This window comes from Camarhynchus parvulus, chromosome 17 (assembly GCF_901933205.1).
Source record: "Camarhynchus parvulus chromosome 17, STF_HiC, whole genome shotgun sequence".
Lineage (NCBI taxonomy): Eukaryota > Metazoa > Chordata > Aves > Passeriformes > Thraupidae > Camarhynchus > Camarhynchus parvulus.
The window spans coordinates 4,898,170-4,920,593 of NC_044587.1; the positions used below are offsets into that span (position 1 = coordinate 4,898,170).

The 22,424-nt window shown below is 58.6% G+C and overlaps 1 protein-coding gene across 1 annotated transcript; it reads right to left on the reverse strand.

The window, feature by feature from the left end:
- Nucleotides 1–612: 612 nt before the first annotated feature.
- Nucleotides 613–22,231, reverse strand: NCS1 (neuronal calcium sensor 1). Its single transcript, XM_030961506.1, has 8 exons — nucleotides 21,892–22,231; nucleotides 8,819–8,843; nucleotides 7,126–7,264; nucleotides 6,573–6,651; nucleotides 6,369–6,457; nucleotides 5,998–6,075; nucleotides 5,356–5,472; nucleotides 613–4,711 (listed from the first exon to the last, which is right to left on the reverse strand). The coding sequence occupies exons 1-7, from the start codon at nucleotides 21,953–21,955 to the stop codon at nucleotides 5,374–5,376; spliced, it is 573 nt and encodes a 190-aa protein (XP_030817366.1). The 5' UTR covers nucleotides 21,956–22,231; the 3' UTR covers nucleotides 613–4,711; nucleotides 5,356–5,373.
- Between the last annotated feature and the right edge of the window lie 193 nt (nucleotides 22,232–22,424).

Below are 22,424 nucleotides of genomic sequence, written 5' to 3' on the forward strand. Positions count from 1 at the left end.
CTGCCAGGGAGGCCTCGCAGGGCTCGTTTCCGGGAGAGTTGGCAGAGCAGAATGGCCAAGGCTGCACGTGAGAGCGCAGTCCAGGCTGTGAGCCCCCTGTGAGCCCTGCCAGGAGCAGGGGGCTGCCAAGGGGCACCTCCAGGCACTGGGACACAATTGTGGAATATTCGTATCAGGATTCCTCTGCAGGCACTGTGTGCCAAAAGTGACCCAATGGCTCCCAGCCCGCTGCATCAATGAGGGGGCTCAGAGGGGACAGGGACAGAGCCCATGGCTGTGTTTTCATTGTAAAAGGAAAAAGGGGTGCAGGCACTGTGTCAGGGTGGGACCCAATAGAGGCAAAGCTGTGTCTGGGTAAAAGGAGGTGGGAAGAGCAGTGAATGGGATGCCTGGAGCTGATTCCTGGCAGTTCATCACAGGTGTGGGCACAGTGCCTGCCCACAGAGCCCAAGGCATCCCTATTTACACCTGTGCTGGTGCCATCACTGCCCTGTGCTTGGGGCACAGGACAGCGGCACCCCAGCCCAGCTCCCAGCCCCGCTGGGTGCCAGGGCAGCTTTGGGGACCCCCATGATCCCCCCCATCCCACAGCACATCACAGATCACTGCCACTTCATTACTGTCATTAAGCTTTTATTTCCACTGTCACAAAGTTCCTGGGTTTTGTTTTGTTCTGTTATTAAACTGTTTCATTTGCTTGGTTTGCTCTTGAATTCATCTCAAGACAAGGCAGCGGGGCATGCAAGCCGAGACACACACAGGCTTCATCTCCACAAACAAGGCTCTTTGCTGGAGCTGCTGCTTCCCAGCCCAGGGCTCAGCCACCCCCTGGGCAGGGCTCACCCCTGTGGCACAGGGCACCCAGCCCAGGGCTGGTGGCCAGAGGAGCAGAGAGAGAAGGGAAGGATGACTTTGCTGCAGCGCTGCTGGAATAGGCAGGGCTGAAATGTGGAACTGAGACCCCAGAACTGCTGCACCCCAAACTGTGCACTGATGGGGCCATCAGCTCCCTGCTTTGCCCTCAGCCCTCGCTGCTGTCCCAGCCAGACCCTCCCCTCCAATGCCTTTGGGAAGGACAGGTGAAAGATGCTCTCACTAAATGCCCCAAATCTCTCCTTGGATGGGGACAGTGAGCCCATCCCAAATGATCCCCCAACCCTAAATACATGGCAAGGGGGCAGCTCTGCCAGTGATTTCGCTGCCCCCATGCCACGCCTGGCCCTGCTTCAAAGCCAGCCCTGCTCCAAGAGGGGCTCAAACCCAGATCCCAAGACTGCAGGACAATTCCATCCTCTGGGAGCCGCATCCCTGCCCACTGAGGAGCAGTGACCTGGGCTGGGATTCCCACAGACCCAGCCTCCCATCCAACAGGAATGTGGTGTCCTGATGGCACAGGAAGAACGAACAGGCTCTTGTGAGGGAGGGTGAGATGCAGCTGGTACCTGGCACAAACAGGGTCTGGGGTCCCCCATAAGCAAACACCCCCCTCCACCAACCCAGTGGAGAGTGCTCCTGGGACCAGGCTGGCCTCGTTATAAATTGCATTAATTAACAGCCTGCTCCAGAGGAAAAACCCTTCCCTTGTCTCTCTCCTGGGTCCTGGTTTGTGCTGTGAGAAGAGGGCAGGGGGGAATCTGGCCCCAGAGCCTTCTCCCACGTTTTTGCTCCTGGGGGAAACAGCTCAGCTCAGCCCAGCCCCAGAGCTCAAGGAAAGACAGACACAAAGCAGCAACAATCAGCACACAGACAGAAAAGTGAAAAGAAAGGAAAGTACAGACATGGCATTTAATGGGGCAACACTGACAGGGACAAGTGAGAGGGGGGCACATGCCACAGTCACCAGGGCTGGAGCCTCACCTCTGCCTGGCTCTGCTCTGGGCCCCCCTCCCATGGCCAGGGCTCTATTTTGGACAGGCACCAGGAACCCGAGTACAAACAGAGACAAACCAGGGCTTGCTGCCTGTTCCATCATGAGCAGGTGTGAAACAAGGCTGGAGTTAAAGACTCACTGACAAACCCAGCGTTCCATGCACTGTTCCTGGTGTTCTGCAGTGCCTGATGCCCGGTGGGTCCTGCCAAGCCCCATGCCCTGAGCCATACCCAGCACTGGTGCTTGCCAGGGCACAGACCCCAAACTGCTTTCAGAGGGGGAGGGCTCACCCCAGCCACTCCACTGATGGGGAAACTGAGGCACGAGGAGGTTAAGGCCGACATTTCCAAGCACAAGATGCTCCAAGCCTTATTCTCAGTGATACCAAGACACTGCAGATCCTGGTGGTGGTCAGGAGGAATCAGGGGCCCCCAGTGTTCCCCAAAAGTGGGACTAGAAGCATCCAAGCCAGGGTCCCAAACCCACAGCCAAGGGAGAACACTGGGGCAAAACATTTTGCTCAGGGACACTCAGGAGCCCTGGCAGGGCTGAGTCCCTGGGGACACATCTGTGGGCACTGATGGAGCTCAACCCATGACAGGTCCTCCAAAAATTAAAAGCTTTCCAGGGGAACAGTGTCAGAGCAAATGAGGTTTGCCTTTACCTGGGAACTATGTCAAACGTGGCAGGGGCCACCATTCATCAGCAGAGGCGATTACAGCAGTGTCACATTCATTGGGAATGCTGATTGGCACCAGGAGGGGACCAGTCTGGCAGATGAGCATTCAACAAGTTGCAGGCACTGCAAAAACCTACCCCAGAGAGTTGCATTTTGGCCACAGAGCAACAAGGAACGGGAGGTTTCCATGGGAGAGAGTGAGGGACACCCTCCAGAAGCACCCCCACAGCGAAACATGGGCATCCTCAGGGGCAGGAATGCAGAAGAGGCAGAAATATTGCACGTGGATGTGAGGTCAGTCTCCTTGGGGATGGGGAGAGGTGTTTTTTTATGGGCATCAAGAAGTACCACAAGCACAAAATCCCAAAACTGGGGAGTGGGGCTGCAGGGTGAAGAACCAGCACCCTTGGCTGGGGCATCTGTCCCTGCCATGCCAGGAGGATTCAGGGCACACTGAGGCACCACCTTGTCTCCTGCATGGTGTCACACTGTCCTCCAGAGGCAGATGTCACCTCCCCCTGCCAGGGGACAGTCCTGTGTCTGGGCTTAGCCACAGGAGCTGGGACACAGCTGGGTGGAAGGAGGCTGCTGCCATCAGCTGGGCCAGAGATGGAAGGGTGAGGCCCCAGGGTGGCTTTAGGGGTCCCAAAGGCTCCTTGCACTCTGCTCCTCAGGGAATGCACATCTCTCCTTTCCCAGAGCAGCTGAGGCATCACCCCTGCAGTGCTCATTCTCCAGCAGAGAGAATGGTGTGGGTGCTGGTGGGGCTGAGCTGGGGGCACATCCCAGAGGGGTGCTGGGTGCTGATGGAGTTTGGAGAGGCCCTGCAGGCCTGAAGCTGCAGCCCAGTGTCCCCAGGTGTAAATTCCCAGCCCTTTGCCTCCCCCAAGCTGGGTGCAAGCAGCTCCATTTGGGGTCACAGCAAAACTTCCCACATCCTGTGGGAGTGGTGGGGTAAGGAGACACTCTGAGCTGTGCTCAGCCCAGCCTGGCACTCCCCTGTCACCCTGTCCCAGCAAGACAGAGCAAGGCTGCCCCTCCAGCACACAGGATGGTTCACAACCACCACCAAACACCTTCCCACCGTTTGCAAAGCAGAACATAGCAAAGGAATCTGCCTGAAAGCAAAACCCAACTCTGGGCTCCATTAATACTTTTTCATGCAGAGAGAAAATGAAGGGAATGAAGGAAATAGGGATGTTCTGGTGCCCAGCAGTTTCCTCACCCTGCCCAATGGATGGAGCTTGGTCTGCTCAGAGTTTGGGCTGAGTGAGCCCTCACTGAGCCCCCAGAGGGTGAACAGAAAAATGCAGGGAACACGGGAACAGGGAGAGGAAAAGAAGCTACAGCATCCCCTCCAAACAGCAGCCAGCCCACGGAGCTTGGGATGTGAGGGGTGGGAGGAGAGGGGGAAGGCAGATTTTTTGGCTTCATTGTTATTGCAGGCTCCCGGGTCCCCGCAATAAGTGTACGAGCATGTAAACCTTACAAATCCTCACCTGGGTGGGTGGACACACACACGAGAGACAAAACACAGCAGCAACATTTACAACAAATAAATAAGGATATCGATCGTCGAGATAGGCATATAAAAAAAAGCCTCACTTTTTTCCACCGAAGGGGGGAAAAATAAAAACCCAAAAAACCAACAAAACAAAACCAAACCAAAAAGCACGATACTGTCTCACCAGAAAAAAAATAAAATAATAATATAATATATATCCCTAGTGAGCCGAGCCGGGCTGCCAGCGGCGTCGTGGGTGACGCCAGGACTCTGTTCCCAATTGCCGTCGGTGCCTCCCCGGCCGCCCCCGGTACCTTCGGGCTCCTCCCCGCCGGCACATCCGCGGTCCCATCCGGAAATGTGGGAAAAAGGGAGCAGAGGGGGCTCGGAGGCCGGAGGGGGCTCTGCCCGCGGTGATGCTCCAGCGCTCCCCGGCCCCGAGCTCTGCGCTGCCGCTCAGACCCGGGTCTGGCGCAGGCAGGTTTGGGAAAAGCGGAGTTTGGCGAATGGCAGCGGCTGGTTCAGAGTGCAGAGAGGGGGCTGAGCTCGCGCTTTGAGGGCACTCCTTGCTCGCAGGACAGAAAGGGAGGCCGGGAGGGACAGGCAAGCTTCGCACGGCGGTGGTCGGATGGCACGGAGAGCATCTTCCCCCAGGCATCTGCAGGAAAGAAGGGGAGAAGGGAAATGGGGTGAGAAGCACGGCCAGAAATCCCTGTGGACATCTCAGTGCAGCTGGAAGGGCAAAGCCAGAAACAGAATAGATCTTGAAAATCTCAAAACTCCAGTGGGGTTAAAAACATCCCACCCCCAGGACACTCCTGGACTGTGATGACCAAAAACACTCCAAGGGACTCTGCCCAGCTCCACAGGGCACAGCAAGGACCACGGGATGCTCAGCCCAGCACCTGTATGATGCTGTGAACCAGTGTCCCTGACACTGCCGTGCCAACCAGCTCCAGGGTATAATATAATAAGATAAAAGATAAATAAACCATTTAATATAATCTGTCTCTGGAGTGTCCTCATGCCCCCAGCACACCAGCTGCCTCCCAGCCTCCTGTGCAGCCACATCTGCTGGTGAGGGCGCGAGCTGTGCCGCAGGCAAACATTTCCATCTCCATGGGATGAGGTCTGAGGGGGCTCTGTGATACTGGGAGAAACCCATCAGAATGGGGGCAGCATTCCCCCTGGCTGGATTTGGGGGGGATATCCACATTTTGGTGCTCCAGCAGAGGAGAATCAGCTGCCTGTGCTGGGGGAGGTGGGGATGGGGGATTTGGGGCCCCCCAGTGCTGCACTCACCGCCGCTCGGCCCCGGGACTATACGAGCCCATCGTAGAGGGAGAGCGCCTGCACGATGGAGGGGTCGGCCTTGGAGCCCTCCTGAAACTCCTGCAGCGTCAGCTTCCCGTCTGCATTCTGCAAAACACTCCTGTCACTGCACTGCTCCACCCAGCTGAGCACCCAGCACGTCCACACCAGCCCACACACCCTCCCCACTCCGCTGCCTCAGCCTCAGTTTCCCCACTGAGTCACCCATGGAGGGGACAATGCCACCCCGGAGACCCTGAAATGGGTACAGGGATCCCAGAGGGATGTGGGCATCCCACAGTGACCCTGAAATGGGTACAGGGATCCCAGAGGGATGTGGGCATCCCACAGTGACCCTGAAATGGATACAGGGATCCTAGAGGGATGTGGGCATCCCACAGTGACCCTGAAATGGGTACAGGGATCCCAGAGGGATGTGGGCATCCCACAGTGACCCTGAAATGGGTACAGGGATCCCAGAGGGATGTGAGCATCCCACAATGACCTGGGCAGCAGCTGAGATCTTGTGTTGGTGGGGCAAGGAGGCACCTGCAGGAGCCAAGCTGCAGCAAAGGGATCCACAGCACCTCCTAAATCCCTTGGGCACAGGGAAAAACCCTCAAGCATCCTCACCTTGTCCATCATGGCAAAAATCCGATCCACCCTCTTCTCTGGTGTGTTCTCCTCCTCAGGAAGCTCCACTGTGTTCCCCTGCAGCAGCAGGACAGGACCAGGTCACACACCCACCTGTGCCCTGCCTGGAGGGCGTCCCCAGGTGAGGATTGTCCCCCACCCACATCAGGACAGGGCGCAGGGGAACAACATTGGCACCAGAACCACCTCAGGACCAGATCCAGACACTGCCCTGGCCATGACAGCCACGATGGTCACAGCCCCCCACCAAAAAAGGCCAAAGAAGGAATGGGGGTGTTTCAACATTCTCACAGAGCTGAGCTCCAGCCCAGCAGGCACTGCTTGCCCCGTGCTCCCCCTGCCCCTCTTACCACCATCTGATAAATGGCATCCACAATGTCCAGCATCTCGTTCCTCGTGATGTATCCATCGTTGTCCAAGTCGTACAGCTTGAACGCCCCTGTGAGACAGAGCAGCCCCGAGGGGCTGGGACTGTGGCCCCACCCTGGACATGGACACACACCCCAGCACCCTGGTGGGGCTGACCCCAGCAGCAGCCCCTGGGGAGCACTTACACCTCAGCTTCTCGTCCAGCGTGCCCCGGGAGGTGACCGACAGCGCCTGGATGAACTCGGAGAACTCGATCCTCCCATCCTGGGGGAGGAAAGGAGGAAAGAGGGGTCAGGCTGCTGCTGCCACTCCTGCCCAGCAAAATCCTCCCTGCCCATGTATCTCCTCTGGGGGGGCACATCCAGAAAGGCAGCAGGGAGGGAGGAGTGATGCACGTTTATCCCCAGCACTGTGATCCAGCTGCCTGTGCCCAGAACATCCCGGCAGGAGCAGCTCTGGAATGCAGGGGCCACCACAGGAATGGGCTTTTGTCAGGGCACCAGCACACCACTTCTTTCCTGCTTTGCCACTTCATCCCCCTTCACCACATGATTCTCCCCAACTAAAATAAGCACAGGGGCTCGCTCCAGCTGCAATTGCCGCTGCAATTCCAGCCCCCAGGAAGCGCTGGAATATTCTGCTCCTCCAGTGCCAGGCAGACACATCCCAAACCCATCCCACCATCACCATGGGCCCAGCCCTGACCCCCCTGGACCCAGCTCTGGATCCCAGACTTACTTTGTTCTCATCGAAGACATTGAAAACAAAGGTGGCAAATTTGGTTGGGTCTCCGAAGGGGAAGAACTGCTTGTAGATTTTCTGGAAGCCGGCGGCATCGAGCTGCCCGCTGGGACAGTCCTTGATAAAGCCCTTGTACCTGTGGAGGGAGGGCACAGCATGGGCCCAGGAGGGCCTCCCCACTGATTTGGGAGGCTCTCCCCAGTGCTGCAGTGGGCTGGAGCTGGGAAGGTCCCCAGGTGATCCCTGTGTCGCTCCCATCACACACCCACAGCATCCCAGCCTGAGGATGAGGTCCCTGTGGGCACCACAGTGAGGGTGGCAGAGGGGACAAGCAGTCAGTGGCACCAGTGACACCGAGTGATGACACAAGCAGTCAGTGGCACCAGTGACACCAAGTGATACCCACTGCACTGCTCCAACCTGCTGCCAGCCCACAGGGGCCACAACCAGGCTTGTGTTGAACATTGTCCAGGACATGGGAGGTGACAGGGACCCACTGCCCTGACAGGACTGGCAGCGATGCCACGCTGCAGCTGTGCCCTGGCAAAAAACAATGGCACAGTGACCACTGAGGTCTGTGAGGGTGGCTGGGCACTGGAACAGGCTCCCCAGGGAAGTGGTGATGGCACCAAGCCTGCCAGAGGTCAAGAAGTGTTTGGACAACACTTGCAGGCACATGGGATTCTTGGGATGTGCAGGACCAGGAGTTGAATTTATGCTGATGCTTGTGAGTCCCTTCCAACTCAGGATATTCTGTGATAATTTTTGCACCACCACAAATGAAAGCTGCTCAGAGGAGCTGGGGGGCACAGCAGGGTTCCTGTGTCCTCAGGTGGCACAGCTCAGGTCACTCCCAAAACCCATCAATGCTTTACCACCCCAACAAGCCCTCGGTGCCAGCTCCAGGCTGGACCTGGCTGCTGGAAAGTGCAGCTGGGCCAGAGGGAAGGGGCTCGGTGGCTCCGTGGGTGTGGGCACCATGCAGGGAGCACGAAGGGAGCATGTGGGACCACATGGGCACCACGTGGGGTACGTGGATATTATGCAACCCCTCGCCCAGATCTGTCAGGCGCCCGCTGCAGCGGGACAAGGGCTGGAGGAGGAGGGGAAGGGGGTGGCGAGGTGGGAAAGCGAAGAAGTGCCGGTGACATCTTCTTCATCTGCTGCAGCTATGACTCATCGGGGAGGGGGGGAAGGAGGAGAGAGAGAGAGAGAGATAAAGAAAGCAAACCTCGACTGGTGGGATAGGGAGATGAAAGGGAAGCAGTGGCTTTTCTAGGGCGCTGTGTTCGGTGGGGTGGAGGGGATGGAGTGAGAGCATGCTGTGGGTGAGAAACTGTGGATGCTGCCCCTGACAGCTCTGCAGGCCCTGCTGCCAAAGGGACAGCACCAGCCTCCTGCACCAGGTCACCAGCTGGACAGTCCCCATGTCCCCACACTCTCTGGCTGCTCACATGGGGAGGGAAGAGCCACTAGAACCCAGCCCTTGCACGGGGTGTGCAAGGAAAACCCCTCTATTTTCTGCTCTCCCCTCTATGAGGCAGCACCTGCACCCCAATACGGGGCACCTGCCCACACCCCCTGCATGTCCCACCCTGCCCTGCCAGCGGGGTGGCTGAGTGCCACCAGCTCCTGTCCCCTGCCCACAGCCCCATGCCCCAGCCAGCTCACCCCCATGGCAGGCACTCACCACTGCTGCACCTCCTTCTCTGTGACTGCAAGAGAAAACAGGAGAAAAGAGAAAAAAAGAGTCAGAAATTTAGTGCTTTTGCAGTGCCAGCTGTTCCTCTGCACTGCCCATCAGTGAATTCCCTGGGGAATGCTGTGGGGCTCCCAACAATGAATTCCCTGGGGGATGTCCAAGGGCTCACTTTCTCCATGAGCTGCCAAGTTTTCCCCATGTGGCAGAAACTGCTTTTGAGGCACAGCCTGGGCCAGCCCAGGTGGTCCATGGGGCCAGGGCTGCAGGTGCTGGGGACCCCCAAAACCAGGGAGTGTTCCTGTGTTGTGCTCAGGGAATGCAGAACCACGATGGAACATGAAGGGGACAAGCTGATCATGCCTGGGGAGGATCTGGCCCTGCTGCCTCATCTTCCGAGAGCCAAAACATCCCTGAAAACATCTGCCAAAACATCTGCCTGGAGGCAGCTCAGGGAAGGGACTTGCCTGGCCCTGACACACCGAAGGTGCGCACAGGCACAGCCCCAGGGCTGGCATCCCCCCAGGTACCAGCAGTCTCTGGAGAAACATCCTCAAACACATCCCAGCCCTCACCAGGCTCTGAAAAAACCCCCAAAATACAACAAACTAGCAAACAGACAGCACTGGCAAGCCCAAGTGTCCCCAGCCAAGGGACAGCTGCCGAGATGAACAATGTCCTCAGCAGAGGGAAGGCTCTGAGGGATGCTGGGCAGGGGCTGGCACTTGTCACTGCGTGTCCCACTGCAGGAGCTGTGCCTGTGCCTCCCCACAGCGGGGAGCCAGGTGCCAGCAGGTGGGCACAGGGGGGAACGGCCTCTTTTGTCATTTCCTTTGCATCTAAATAGCGATAAAAGAGCCGCGGGTCTGAAAGGCGCGGGGATAATGAGGCGAGCGGAGATGTCAATGTGCAAACGGCTGATAAAAATAGAGACCGAAGCCACACCAACAGATGCCAATTACCTTGGATGGCAAGAAAAATAAAGAAAGCAATTTTCCATCAGGAAGATTTGTAACGTGCCTGGCAGAAGGTGCAGAGCTCAGAGGTGAGGGCTGGGGCGGCAGCACTGGGGAGGCTGGGAGGGCACACAACGGCCCCCACCTCACCACCAGCTGGATTCTGGCTCCTGCATCCCTGTCAGCAGGAATTTCTGTGCCCAAGGCTGTCCCCATGCATTGGAGGGTCCCTCCATCCCAGCTCAGGGGTCGCTGGAGGGACTGAGCCTTCAATTCCCCATTTCCCCTGGGGTTCTGCCAAAGCAGCACCCACTGTAGCACCACGGGGTGTCAGACAGCAGCTCCCCAGGAGAGGGGACACAGGCACAGGGATGCTCAGCATCTGGGATGAAGGACACGGAGGGCTTTGGCAGTGTCACAGGAGGGATTTGGAGGGCTGTTTGGTTTGGGCACACAGCAGTCTCTTGGCAGGAGGGAGACAGGAAGGACATGCTGCATCCAGCAGCTGAGCTGGGGTGGGCTAAAACATCAATCACAGCAGTTCCAAGGGATTTCCCCATCCCAAAAAAACAAAAAAAAAAGGTTGCACAGAAGCATCCTTCCAAAAGAGAGATGCTGAGTGACATCTCCAAGAGGAACACACCTCCATGCACTCACCTGCATTGAGGCACCAGCCATGACCTCCACCCTGAGGATGCCCAGGGGATGCCCCAGGCACCAGCTCTGCAGGCCCGAGCACCCAGAGCACCAAGGAGGGCAGGTGGAGGGAGGAGGATGAGGGTGAGCCCTCGGGGCAGGCAAAATGAGCCGCAGCAGCAGCCGGGGCTGCAGTCAGAGCTCAGCTCAGCCCCTCCAGGCAAATCGCCTTCTGCTCTCTCTCGTTCGACTGCTTTTCCCCCACCGAGCTATTTTGGGCCCGGGAGCTGCCTTTCAACTCCAGCAGGAAACAATTAAGAAATTTGTGCTTTTTTTAGTTCGGGAGAAATGCTGGTAATGACAGCTCGGGAGGGAGGGCCGGAGCCAGCTCCCCTCGTGCCACAGGAGATGTGTGATGCTCCCAGGAGAGGCTTTTCCGACGGGGGAACCGTTCAGGTGCCAGGCTGGGAATCAGCACAGGGCTCCCGAGGAGGGAATTGTTAATGTGCATCCTGGCATGGAGCCACACGGAGCCCATCCCTCCTCCAGCACACCGGCACCGCTGCCTCTCCTCCAGCTTCGGGTGCTGGGGAATCCGTGGGGTTTGTCCTGAGGTGGGAGCGTGGCCTCATCTCCCAGCCCTTGGAAAACCACCCACCTCTGGGTTCACCCCTCCACTGCCACCAAATCTCCTGTCCGACCAGGGGAAGAGTGTTCCCAGGGCAGGGAACACCCCAGCCCCGATTGAGCAGTACCTGCCTCCCGGTACCTGCTGTGATGGAGCCGGGACAGGTGATGACTTCCCGGCTGCCACCTCCCAAAAGCTCCGACCCTGCTGGGGTCACACTCCGAGTGGCACCAATTAGGAATGCTAATGCCCGATTTGTGGCCACAAAAGCCTTGGGGACACGCTACTGAATACATGGCTGTCCCGGGGCTGGGGACAGAGGACACAGGGCTGGGACAGGGCTGTCCCTCTGCCCTGCATTGCCCAGCCGGGCTCACAGGCACTCCCTGCGCTGCATTTCCCTCCCGCGGCATCGATCACGGCGCGGTGCTGAGCCCACACACATCAATTCGCAGCCATATAAACCCCGGCCAGGTGCGCCCCCGACCCCCCAGAGCAAGGGGGTGACCCACAGCAGCCCCCAGAACAACGGGGTGACCCACAGCAGCCCCCCAGAGCCCCGCACCAGAGCAAGACCGGGTCCCACACGAGCAGGGCCTGGTCCCACCGAGCCAGGGCCGAGTCCCACCCGAGCCAGGGCCGAGTCCCACCGAGCCAGGGCCTGGTCCAACCGGAGCAGGACCGGGTCCCACCGAAGCAGGGCCGAGTCCCACCGGAGCCAGGGCCTGGTGCCACCCGAGCCAGGGCCTGGTCCCACCCGAGCCAGGGCCGGGCTCAGCCGCCGTGCCGCGCTCCGGGCCCCGCCGGGCCGGGCTATAAATAGTGCACGTAGCAGCTCGTTAGTAGCAGCGTGCCCCGGGCTCCTCGGGGATGAAAGGCGCTAATAAAAGCAGTGTTATCGTTTGTTATGAACCGCAGCGCTGGAAGAGGCATCGCCGAGCGGGGAGGCCCAGCGCCGCCCCGCAGGCGCCGGCCCGAGCGCTCAGCCCCGCGGGCAAAGAACGGGAGAACGCGGGACTCTGAGGGCAGGAACGGGGACAGGGACCGGCACCCAGAGCAGCTGCCCCACACGGCCAAACCCCGTCCAAGGCCCCTCTCTCTTCGCTGGTCCGTTCCTTTCCTATCCCACCTCAGGGAGGAAGGTTTTGGCTGGAGCCTCCGAGCAGCCCCCAGCCCCCTCCGCGCAGCTGCCGGTACCTGAGTCTCCCCCCCACCTCTCCATCAATCGCAGCGGCACAGGCGAGGAGTGACAGCTCCGTCACCACCCGCCCTCCGCGGGCCCCCTCTCCTCCCACCACCCAGCTGCCACTGCAGCAAGAATCAGCTCCGGTTAATCAGTGCTCAAGCCTGTTAATTTGTGTTTTCCAGGCAGAGAGGAGAGGAGGGACCTGGGACTGCAAATCCCCATCCGTCGCCCTGCCGCAGGGAGCTCGCTGGACCGCGGCGGGGACGGGGCGGGAGGAAGGAGGGCGGCAGAACCTGGGTTCAAATGGTTCAGGAACCCCTGGTCACGGTGGGATGTGTGAGCTGATATGACGCTTCAGCCCCTCAGGGGCTTGTTTTGTGCTGACATCCCTTCCCCTGTGTGCAGGGCAGGGGTTTGGCCACGGCCGCAGGGCTGGACCCTGAGCAGGGCTGTGCACACTCAGCTCAGCCCCTGTGTGCCAAAACCAAGGGCACGGCTCTGTGCTGGTGCAGGTTTGGGCTCCCGAAGGCTCAGCAAGCACCGTCCCCACGCAGCAGCAGCGAGGAGTCCCCCCGAGCCCCCACACGTCCCCCCTTGCCCCAGCTGCCCCCTGATCCCGCGGGCCCGTGGGCACCGCAGCCTTATCAGGGAAACCAGTTAATTATTTCCAGGCACAAAGTGGCTTCTCTCACTGCCACAGGGCACTCCAACTATGCCAGCTCATGGCCGTGCCAGCACCACACACTGGGTCATGGCAGGGGCAGTCCTGTGGTATTTATTTCCCCCAGGGATCTGCTGTGGCTCCTTCACAGGGTCCCCGGGCATCCCAGTCTGGGGGAGCCGGCACAACACCCCAAAATGGGGCTCCCATCGGGTTTGGGGCTGCCTAAACCGGCTCGGGGTGCTCAGAGCAGTGCCCAGGCCGGGGGAAATTAAACACCCACAATGGGGGCTGAGGCGTGAAGGAATGGGGCATTTATGCACGAACTAAGTGGGCACCCATGCCTGAGCCAGAGGGGCACTCATGCAAAAACACAGCGGGAGATCATGCGTGGACTAATTAGGCACTCGTGCATAAATTATGTGGGTGCTTCTGGGTGAACTAATTGGGTGCTCATGCATGAACTGCCCGGGTGCTGCGGCGAGAGTGCAAGGGCAGCTCATGCACGAACCAGCTGGGGGCTCATGCATCCATTTTTTTGGGCATTCATGAATTCACAGAGCGCTCATGCACGGATTAATTCAGCAGTCACACGTCCGTTCGCTGGGCACTCCTGCGTGAGCTAATTGGGCACTCATGTGTAAATTAGTGTAATTAGGAGATAGCACACTTGTGCACGTACTAATTGGGCACTCAGGTGTGAATGCATCAGGTGCTCATGCATGAATTAATTGGACATTCAGGCATGAGCTAATTGCAGCCACGTGCTCCAATTAATTGGGCACTCATGCATCAACAGCCGGGGCGCTCATGCACGGAGCGATCCAGCGGGAATTCGCCGGGCAGCCATGCACAAATCCAGCTGCGTGCTCGTATGCAAATTATTAATTGTGCGCTCATGTGTGTGTTAATTGGGCGCTCATGCGTGAATTAACGGGGCCGATGCGGACGAGCCCGGGGTGCTCATGCGGCTCCTCACGGGTAAAACCCCCGGGAGCTGCGGGGTGAGCCCCGCACACCCTGCAATTCATGCCAAACACACTCCGCCCCTCATCCCGCCGAAACACACATTTAAGAATTTTCTGAGCGTCAATCTGATACAAACTGCACTCTCAACACCATCACAATGTTAGTATTGAGCCATTAGGAGCGCCTCGCTCCCTCCTGCCCGGCTCGGCAGCGTGTGTGTGCTCGCCCCGCTGCACTCCAGCCCCGGGATCACAGAGTCAGCAGCAGGGTCTGAACAGCCCCTGCAGAATTCGCCTCTGGTCCCTCAGAGTGGCCACAGCTCGGTACAGCAGGTACTCAGGCTTCACACCTGCAAACAGGGACACAGCGAGGTCCCGTGGGTTTGCACAGGGGGACCCGACCCAGGGCCAGCCCTGGCCCTGCAGAGTGAGTTACCTGGGCTAAACACACCCTAGCCCCAGGGGTCATCCCCAATTCCAGGCCTTGTCCCTACAGAACACTCAGCCAAGAGCAGGGCAGCAGCTGTTGCAGGTGAGTGCAGCACTGGGGACTTCATCCAGCCCCCCAAAATTGTCTGGTGCAGAATGGGCACCTCCCTGCAGAGAGAGCAAGATGCCCTGCATGCCAGGGCTGGCTGGGGTCACCTCTGGCAGCCTGGGCTGTCAGGTGGCTCTGTGCAGTTTGGGGCAGTCAGGGGGAAGCACTCAGGGACAGCTGAGCATTAGCACAAGGTTCTTCCCAGTGCACTGCCCCAGGTCCAGCACAGAGCCCAGGGCCCACGGGAGAGGCACGGTGGTGGAAGGATGGGGTGAACTCTTGCAGGCTGCCATGGGCTCAGTCCTCCCCTGGGACTGTCCATCAGCCCATCCTGGGGCACTCAGAGCTCACTCAGATCCCTGTTTGATCACAGTAACTTTTAGGATACACCACACGTCAGCGCTTTGGAAATTTGGGTAGTTTGGTCCTGATGATGTGGTCTCCTTAAAATTCAGGTTGAACTCCTTAGTGATGTCCTAGTCCCGTGATCTCTGCCAGCTCTGGGGCCACCACACCACCCCTGGCTGGGTTTGCTCCTGCTCCCAGGGACACAGGGACAGCTCAGGGGCAGGGGCAGTAAAACACAACTGTGGCACCAGGGTCACCCCCATGCAAACAGCTGTTGCTGGAATGTGACTGATGTCATTTTCTTCTGCTCCCAGCTTGCCCCAACCACTGTTCCCCCAGCTCACCCCACACCCATCCCTGCTCCTGGGATATCACCCACACACCGGGGTGTCCCTGTGTGGGAGCCCATCCCTGCAACATCCCCAAGGGATTTGGGAGCAGCCCCAACACAGCCAGGGCTGCCTGCCTGTCACAGTGGGACATCCCCATCCCAGCTTTTCTCTCCCCATCAGACACAGGCATCACCAGCACCTCAGCAGCCTCCAAGACGTTTGAGCTCGAGCCTGACAGAGTTATTGGTGTCATTTGTTACTTTGGGACACGGAGCAATGCTCACAGCAGCACCAGGGTGTTTGGCACCCTCCTCACCAGCATTGCCATTAGTGGTCTGCCTTGCTCCCAGGCTGGATAAACAGGTCCATGAGCAGCTCTCCTCTCCCCCGGGGCTGGTACCAACAGGAAAGCCAATATGCAGCTGAAATCCTTTTTAGACTTTATTAAATATTTAAGGGCCCGACATTAGGCTTTGGAAATTGGGTTTAGGGAAAAAGCAGAAGTTGTTCTTTGAAGCAAAGGCAGGAGAGGAAGGGCAAAGACAGTGCCTTCATTTGGAAATTAATGAACCAGGCTGGAGCAGCCCCACAGCAGGAGCTAGTGCCTGTGGCAGGTCTATCCCAGGATTGAATCCCAGCTTCCCCATGAGCCAACACAGCAATGCCTGGAGGGGCAGAGGATTCCCAGTGCTGCTGGAGCAGGGATGGAGCAGCCCCCCTGCCCAGGGGCAGCTGTGTCCTGCCACCTGCTTAAATCCATCCCTTGGCCACAGGGATCTCAGTGTGCTCTGGCACTCCAAGGTGCCATCCTCAACCCAAGGAACAATTCCTGCCCTGGGCAGGGGAGAAAACTCCCTTGTAGACCAGTGTGGGGAGTAGGAAGGAGGTGCCTCTGGCTCAGCCACTGCACTCTGGAGCCATGGGAAGGTCAGGAGGATGCTCAAGGCAAAGCCTTGCTTGCAGCAGGGCCACCTCTGCTGCCCTCCTGGTCTCTTGCAGGCATCACTGTGCACTGAGGGGTGACACAGAGACCCAGAGCAGCTCCACCAGGTCCAGCCATTGATCAGAAGATGCTGCAGAAACAGGTGGATGAAGAACAGGCAGCCCTGCTTCCAGCAGGAGGTGTGGGGAGGGAGCCCATGGCAGTGATGGTGATGGAATTACACAGACCAAGCCCTGGGGCTGAGCCCCCCATGGCCACCCCTGCCCAGGACATGAACCCTGGCTTCCCTTGACATCCAGCTCCCTGGAAGATCCAGGAGAACAAGGAGGGGAAGGAGGAACAAAGCGACCCCACAAATGTCACCCCGATATCAGAGTGAGTGTGCCCAGAGGCTCCTCCCTGGAGCAGCCGCTTCCTTTGATGCCTTCAGAGCTTCTTGTTTCACAACCTTAATTATAGCGGCAGCAGCAAAGGTCAGGAGAGTGGTTAAGCAGATCCATTAACATGTCAGGGGATAAATGAAATGTGATTCTTGTGATGCTGGACTAGCAGCAGCAGCCAGCGTGGCCGGTGGAGACGGCTGCTCCGCTCTGCCGCAGAGGAAACCCTCAGGGTGCCGGCCATGGCTCCCCCTGCCCACCCTGGCACTGCAAACACCTCCCAGAGACTGCAGGGACTCCTCAAACCTTGCTTCTGAAACCCCAAAACTTGTTTTTTTGCATCTACCTATGGAGCCCCAGGTCCATGGGCATGTGAGATGCCCTGGGTTGGATTCACTGGGAGAAGGTTGGGGTTGCCTTGGAGGAGGAGCTGGAGATGCTTCCAGAGCACCAGAGTCCTCCAGAGGCAGCACAGCAGGTCCACAGCGACCTTGCAGTGAACCTGCACCACAGCAACCCCTTCACAGCTCTGGCTGCAGCAAAACCAGGCCCCAAACAAACTCCAGCCCCTGGGCATCCCTCTGGCACCTCCTGCCCATCCCCAGTGCCCCAGAGCAACCCAGCCTTGAACACTTCCAGGGATGGGGCAGCCACAGCTTCTCTGGGCAACCTATGCCAGGGCCTCACCACCCTCACAGGGAACAATTTCTTTCTGATATCCCATCTAACCCTGCTCTCTGTCAGTTTGAAGCCATTCCTGCCTGTCCTGTCACTCCAAGCCCTGTTAAAAGTCACCCACAGTGACAATTTCACCCAGCCTTTGCCACTGAGGGATAACGGGTCCATAGCCACCTGGCCAGCTCACCCTGCTTTCTGCTGGGTGAGCAACAGGAGGGATTTCAACACAAACCAACCTGGCAGAGATCCCCAGAGCCTGGGGCCAAACACTTCGGAGGCTAAAAATAAACCAGCAGCAGTGGGGGGAGCTACCAAGGTCCCTCCTCTGCTCCTGCCCACTGCCCCAGCCAGCACATTTCCTCAGCAGATTTGGTGGCATGATGGAGCAAAGCCCCAGCCTGGCTCAGCCAGCAGGGAACCAATCCATTCTCCTGGCTGAAAACTGCTGCAATCGTAGAATTTCCTTTCCTTTCCCAGAGAATTCCACCCGTCACCACATTCCCCTGTAACTACAAATCAATATGTTTATAGTTTGCTCTTAAACTAATGCCCTTTAATTCCCTGCATTACTGTCGAGCAATGGAGCCAATTTTGTGGCTTATTGTGAAAGAGCAGAAAATGATGATGCTGGAGTGAGTTTAAAATCCACAAAATAGATCACAGTGGGTGGGATGCGGTTCTTGGGAAAAGAGCATCTTCCTCGCACCCACTCTGCAGCCTGGCTGTCGTTTTGGCACCCTCACCATGCTCCCACACCTTCACCTGAGCCCCACTGTGGCCTCAGGAGCACCAGGAGCAGCATCCCCAACCATCCTGACCCCAGCCTGGCCCCAGAGCCACACTGCTGCACCGGCAGAGCTCTGAGCATGCCTGACTGCTCAGCTATTGCAGCCTCGAAAATAACACTCAGCTAGGTCTGGACACGGGCAACAGCTGGGCAAAGGGAACCCTGAAAGCCAATCTTCCCCAAAATGACTGGGAAAAAAGAGCTAAAAGGTGCTCTTCTGAAACAAGTGCACATTTTTAAAACTGCTTCATGGTTTTAAGGGTTCCTGGCCTGGGAGTGCTGCTGTGAGTAAGGACATTCAGAACTGTGTTTCTTTCCCAGTTTCTCTCCCCACACAAAGTCCTTTCCACCCAGGACATGTTTTGTGTTCCCACAACTTCATTCAGGCTGCAGCCACACCTGAGGACCTTTACAAACCTCCAGCTGAGCAGAACCCTCTGACTGTGGCCCCACAAGGTTCTTAAACACAATCCCAAATCCCATTGTGGCCTTAAGCCCTGAGCACCTGGCCCAAGTTAAGCTCAGGTTTAAATCCCCATGGAAGAGGATGTGATCCAGGGAGGATGGTGGTTCCTTCAAGTCTCAGGACCTCCTGGGACACACTACCAAACTGCATCTCTGAGCTATCCCAAAGAGGCATCAGGAGAATTAATAAATTAATTATTATTAAGCACTTTTCAATGAAAATGTCTATGAAAGCACCAAGAATTACATAATTTATTATTCAGTATTATTATCACTCAACACTGACTTCTCCTGCACGCTCCTGTGCGGCACCAGCCTGGTCTCCAAGGAGGGTTAAACAGCCCTGCAGCCTGGCAGACGGTGGAGCTTGGCATTGCCAGGTATTCCTGGGCACTCAGGTGCCCAGAGACACAGAAAGGCACATGGACATGGGTCCAAACCAACAGCACTTGGGCAGCCAGCCCTTCAAAGAAGCCCTTCTGCGCCTTTAGGTGTCCAAGTGCCATTAAAATCTGGCCCCCAGCACTGGAAGTCAGGAGCAGAGTGGGGAGGGGAGCCAAGGGATGAGGTTTCCAGGCTCCTGCCTTTCCATGTCCAGTTCCCAGCAGGGCCTGGGACAACCTGCTCTGAATGCACACAGGAAAACATTTCTCACAGCTCACGGAGGGCGTTGATGGCTGCCCTGCAGTATCCTCAGCTCAACCTCCCTGTCCACAGCTGCCCTGGCACCTGAGCCTTCCCCTGCTCCTCTCCTGGCTGCTCCCACCTCCTGCTTTTCCCAGGATTGCTGCAGCTGAGGCAAGGCCAGAGAAACGGCACAAATAGGAGATGGAGAGCTCAGAGGGGACAAGGGACACAAGAAGCCACCAGGCACTGAAGAGCACCGAGGGGAAGCAGATGTCCTCTGTGTCCCATGGATGAGATAAATTAGCAGAAAAGCCATGTGGGGCAGGGAGAGGGGGTGACATTTCCCTCTGATCCTGCAGGACTGAGAGGGGCCTTCTTGGAATTTGCTTTGTTTTGTGTGGAAATCCATACAAGCAGAAAATGATGCAATGGAAGGAAACCCCAGCATGGGAGAAGCCCTCACGTACCACAGGCACGGCTCACGCTGCCACAGGAACCTCCCTGGGACAAATGCAGGCTCCCATCAGTCTGGGCTGCTAGAGACATCTGCCCAGGTGTGCAGGAACAGCACCACACACAAGGCAGGCACAGCACTTGCTCAGCAATGTGGCAGGACATGGGACAGGCAGCACAGGCCAGGGATGCTCTTGTGTCTGCCAGAAACAGGCCAAAATATCAACGTGCTGTGGAAAAAAAACCTTTTCCAAGCAGGCCCCCAGAAATTCTTGAGCAGGCCATGGATTTGTGTGCAAGATTCGTGTGTCCCCTGCTCCAGCTGTTCCACCAGCCACAGCTCAGGGGCCTGGATCAGTTCCCCCCACTGTACTCAGCGCAGCCCTGCCCTCCTACCTGCTTCTCCTCTGCCTGGCTTCCCCAAAGCACAGAAGGAAATTGGTATCTTTCCAACCTCCCATGGTCTGAAGATAAACCAGAGGCTCTCAGCCGTGCCTGGGAGGGCCCTGTAAAGCCTTCACCAGACAAGGGAATGCACGCTCGCCTTGACAGCTGCAGAGAAGGGGCAGAGGCACACAGCAAAAGTAATTAATCCCAGAGACGAGAGGTGGAATGAGCAGAGCTCAACAAACAGGCCCTGGAATTAGTGACAGCTCTCCCTGACAGGCACCACACACCAGCCACATGCTGCTGGGGCACGTTGGGATGCTGCACCAGACTCCAGCCATGCAAAGGGCCACGTGCTGCTGGGTGCTGCTGCCTCACCTGTGCAGCTACAGGAATCTTTTAAAAAAGGCAGTGAGAGGTCCAGAGCAGGCAGGCAGAGCTCCAGACTGAAAACTCTTTGAGGGAAGGATCAGAGGACCACAATCTTTCTCGGAAAGGGTGCAGTGGAAAGGGGAGGGCACCCAAAAGAGAGGTGCAGAAAGTTGGGGATTAAGTGATTCAAAAAAGCAATGACCTGCTGGCCTTATCCAGCTAAGAGACATGCCTGTGCCCAAAGATGTTGGTTTCACCAGCGTTGTGTTTGGCTGGCTTTGGCTGCAAGTGAGACGTGGGGCACCACTGCCTGTGCGCCCCGTGTCAGCCCCACCGGTGTCAGCACCTTCCTGGGCAGGGGAGCCACCCCGGGTGTGCAGAAAGCCCAGCGCACAGGAGATCACCAGCAGACAGGGCTGTGCTGGGGCTGGCAGCTCCCAGCTCCCCCTCCACGGGAGATCAGCTCGGCACAGCGGCTGCAAAGCCCGCGGGGATTGCAGCACAGCGCTGCCGGCACCTGGCCCGGCGCGGCTGCACTCGCCGTGGGCGACAGCTGCAGTGAGGACACCAAAACCCAGCTCAGCTCCAGCGGGGGCTGTGCCCACCTGGCACTGCCACCTTCTCACGGCTCCCTCCCCTGAGCACTCTGAGGAAGCCCAGCCGGGGTATCCCAACCTCGCCTCCCATCACACCCGGCTTGGCACTGCGGACATGCCCCCGGCACCTGCCCTCCTCCCGCCGGCTGTGCCAGGCAGAGAGCAACCCCGCGTGTAGGGTTGTGCAATGCACCAGAATTGCCTCTTCTCCATATGGGAGAACTTGCTGCATCCTAATCTATTGCCTTTTTGGGTAAGCGCTGCCGTGGGACTGCAGCAATGACAGAGGGGAGACCTCGCAGGTCTGCTGCACGTTTGGGGAATATCTGCGACCTGCAAGCGGGGAGGCAAACTTGAGCCACCAAAGCCTTTGTTTCCTTTGTGCATCCTTCAGGGAAAAAAATGATTTTTCTAAAACTGGATGGCTGAGGCACCAGCCACGTTAATTAGATTACAGTGGAGGTCCAGACGGGAAAGCCACTCGGTCAGAAAATCAGGTTATTAAACCGATACTGAGATACTTAGACAAATATCGAACTCGCCGGTGTCGGGCTCTTCTCTCCACTCCAGAGCGCAATAACAAAGGGAACCCCTCCAAGTAACGCACCCAAACTTTGGAAGGCACCCAGAGGCTCGGCACCCTGCTCCGGGAGCTGCTGCCGGGCTCCGGGGAGGCAGCGCGGGCACCACAACCCCCGCGGCGGGCCCTGGGTACCGGGGCCCGGGCAGCCCGGGGAAGGATGCTCGGGGCAGGGCCGGGGGGCGGCGAGGGAGGGCGCGATGCTGCGCCGGGCGCCGCGGGCGGGCAGGATGCGGCCCTGGCCCCGCCGTTCCCGGAGGCTCAGAAATAGGCCACGGAGGATGGTTTTTGTAAAAAAACAGCGCGTTCCCCTGGCTCGCTGCCCCTCTCCGTGTCTCTGCTGCCTTATGGGTTTTTTCCTCCTCCCAGGCCAATCCCTGAATTCTTCCAACAAAGCCCGGCCGAGCCTGCGCCCTCCCCGGGAGCGGCCCCGCAGGAGCCGCCGCTCGCCGCGGCACCGACCCGGGGGAGCGGCGGGGCCGGGCGGCAGCGCGGATCCCATCGCACCCCCGGCATCCCCCCGGCAGCCCCCCGGGCACTCACAGTACGTTTTCCTGGTCAGCTCTTCCACAACTTCAGGCTTCAACTTGCTGTTGGATTTGCCCATGGTGGCGGCAGCGCCTGTGAGCCCGCCGCCTCCCGGCCTCGCTGCGGGGCACGGAGCGGCGGGGCCGCTGCCTCGCTGGGGCTCCCGGCCCGGCTACATCCCGGGGGGGCGGCGGCGAGGGGGGCGGAGGGGTCTTTGTTGGCGGGGTTTGGCCGCAGAGCCGCGCTGCGGGGCCGCGCTGCGTGTGCGTGTCCGTGTGCGTGTCCGTGTCCGTGTCCGTGTGCGTGTCCCCGGCTCCACGCGCCCTCCCCGCCCTCCGCCGCCGGGCGCGGAGCGGGCGCGGGGGCGCGGAGGGGCGGGGGGGCGGCGCGCCCCGCCCCGCGCTGCGGGAGCGCCATGGGGATGGCGATGGGGAGGGGGCTCCGGCGCGGCCCCGCCGCTGCCAAAGGCGGGAGGACCCCGGAGGGAGGGGGATTCCAGAGCCCCCCGAGCCGCCCCGCGGGGATCGGCGGAAACGCTCGGAGGGAAA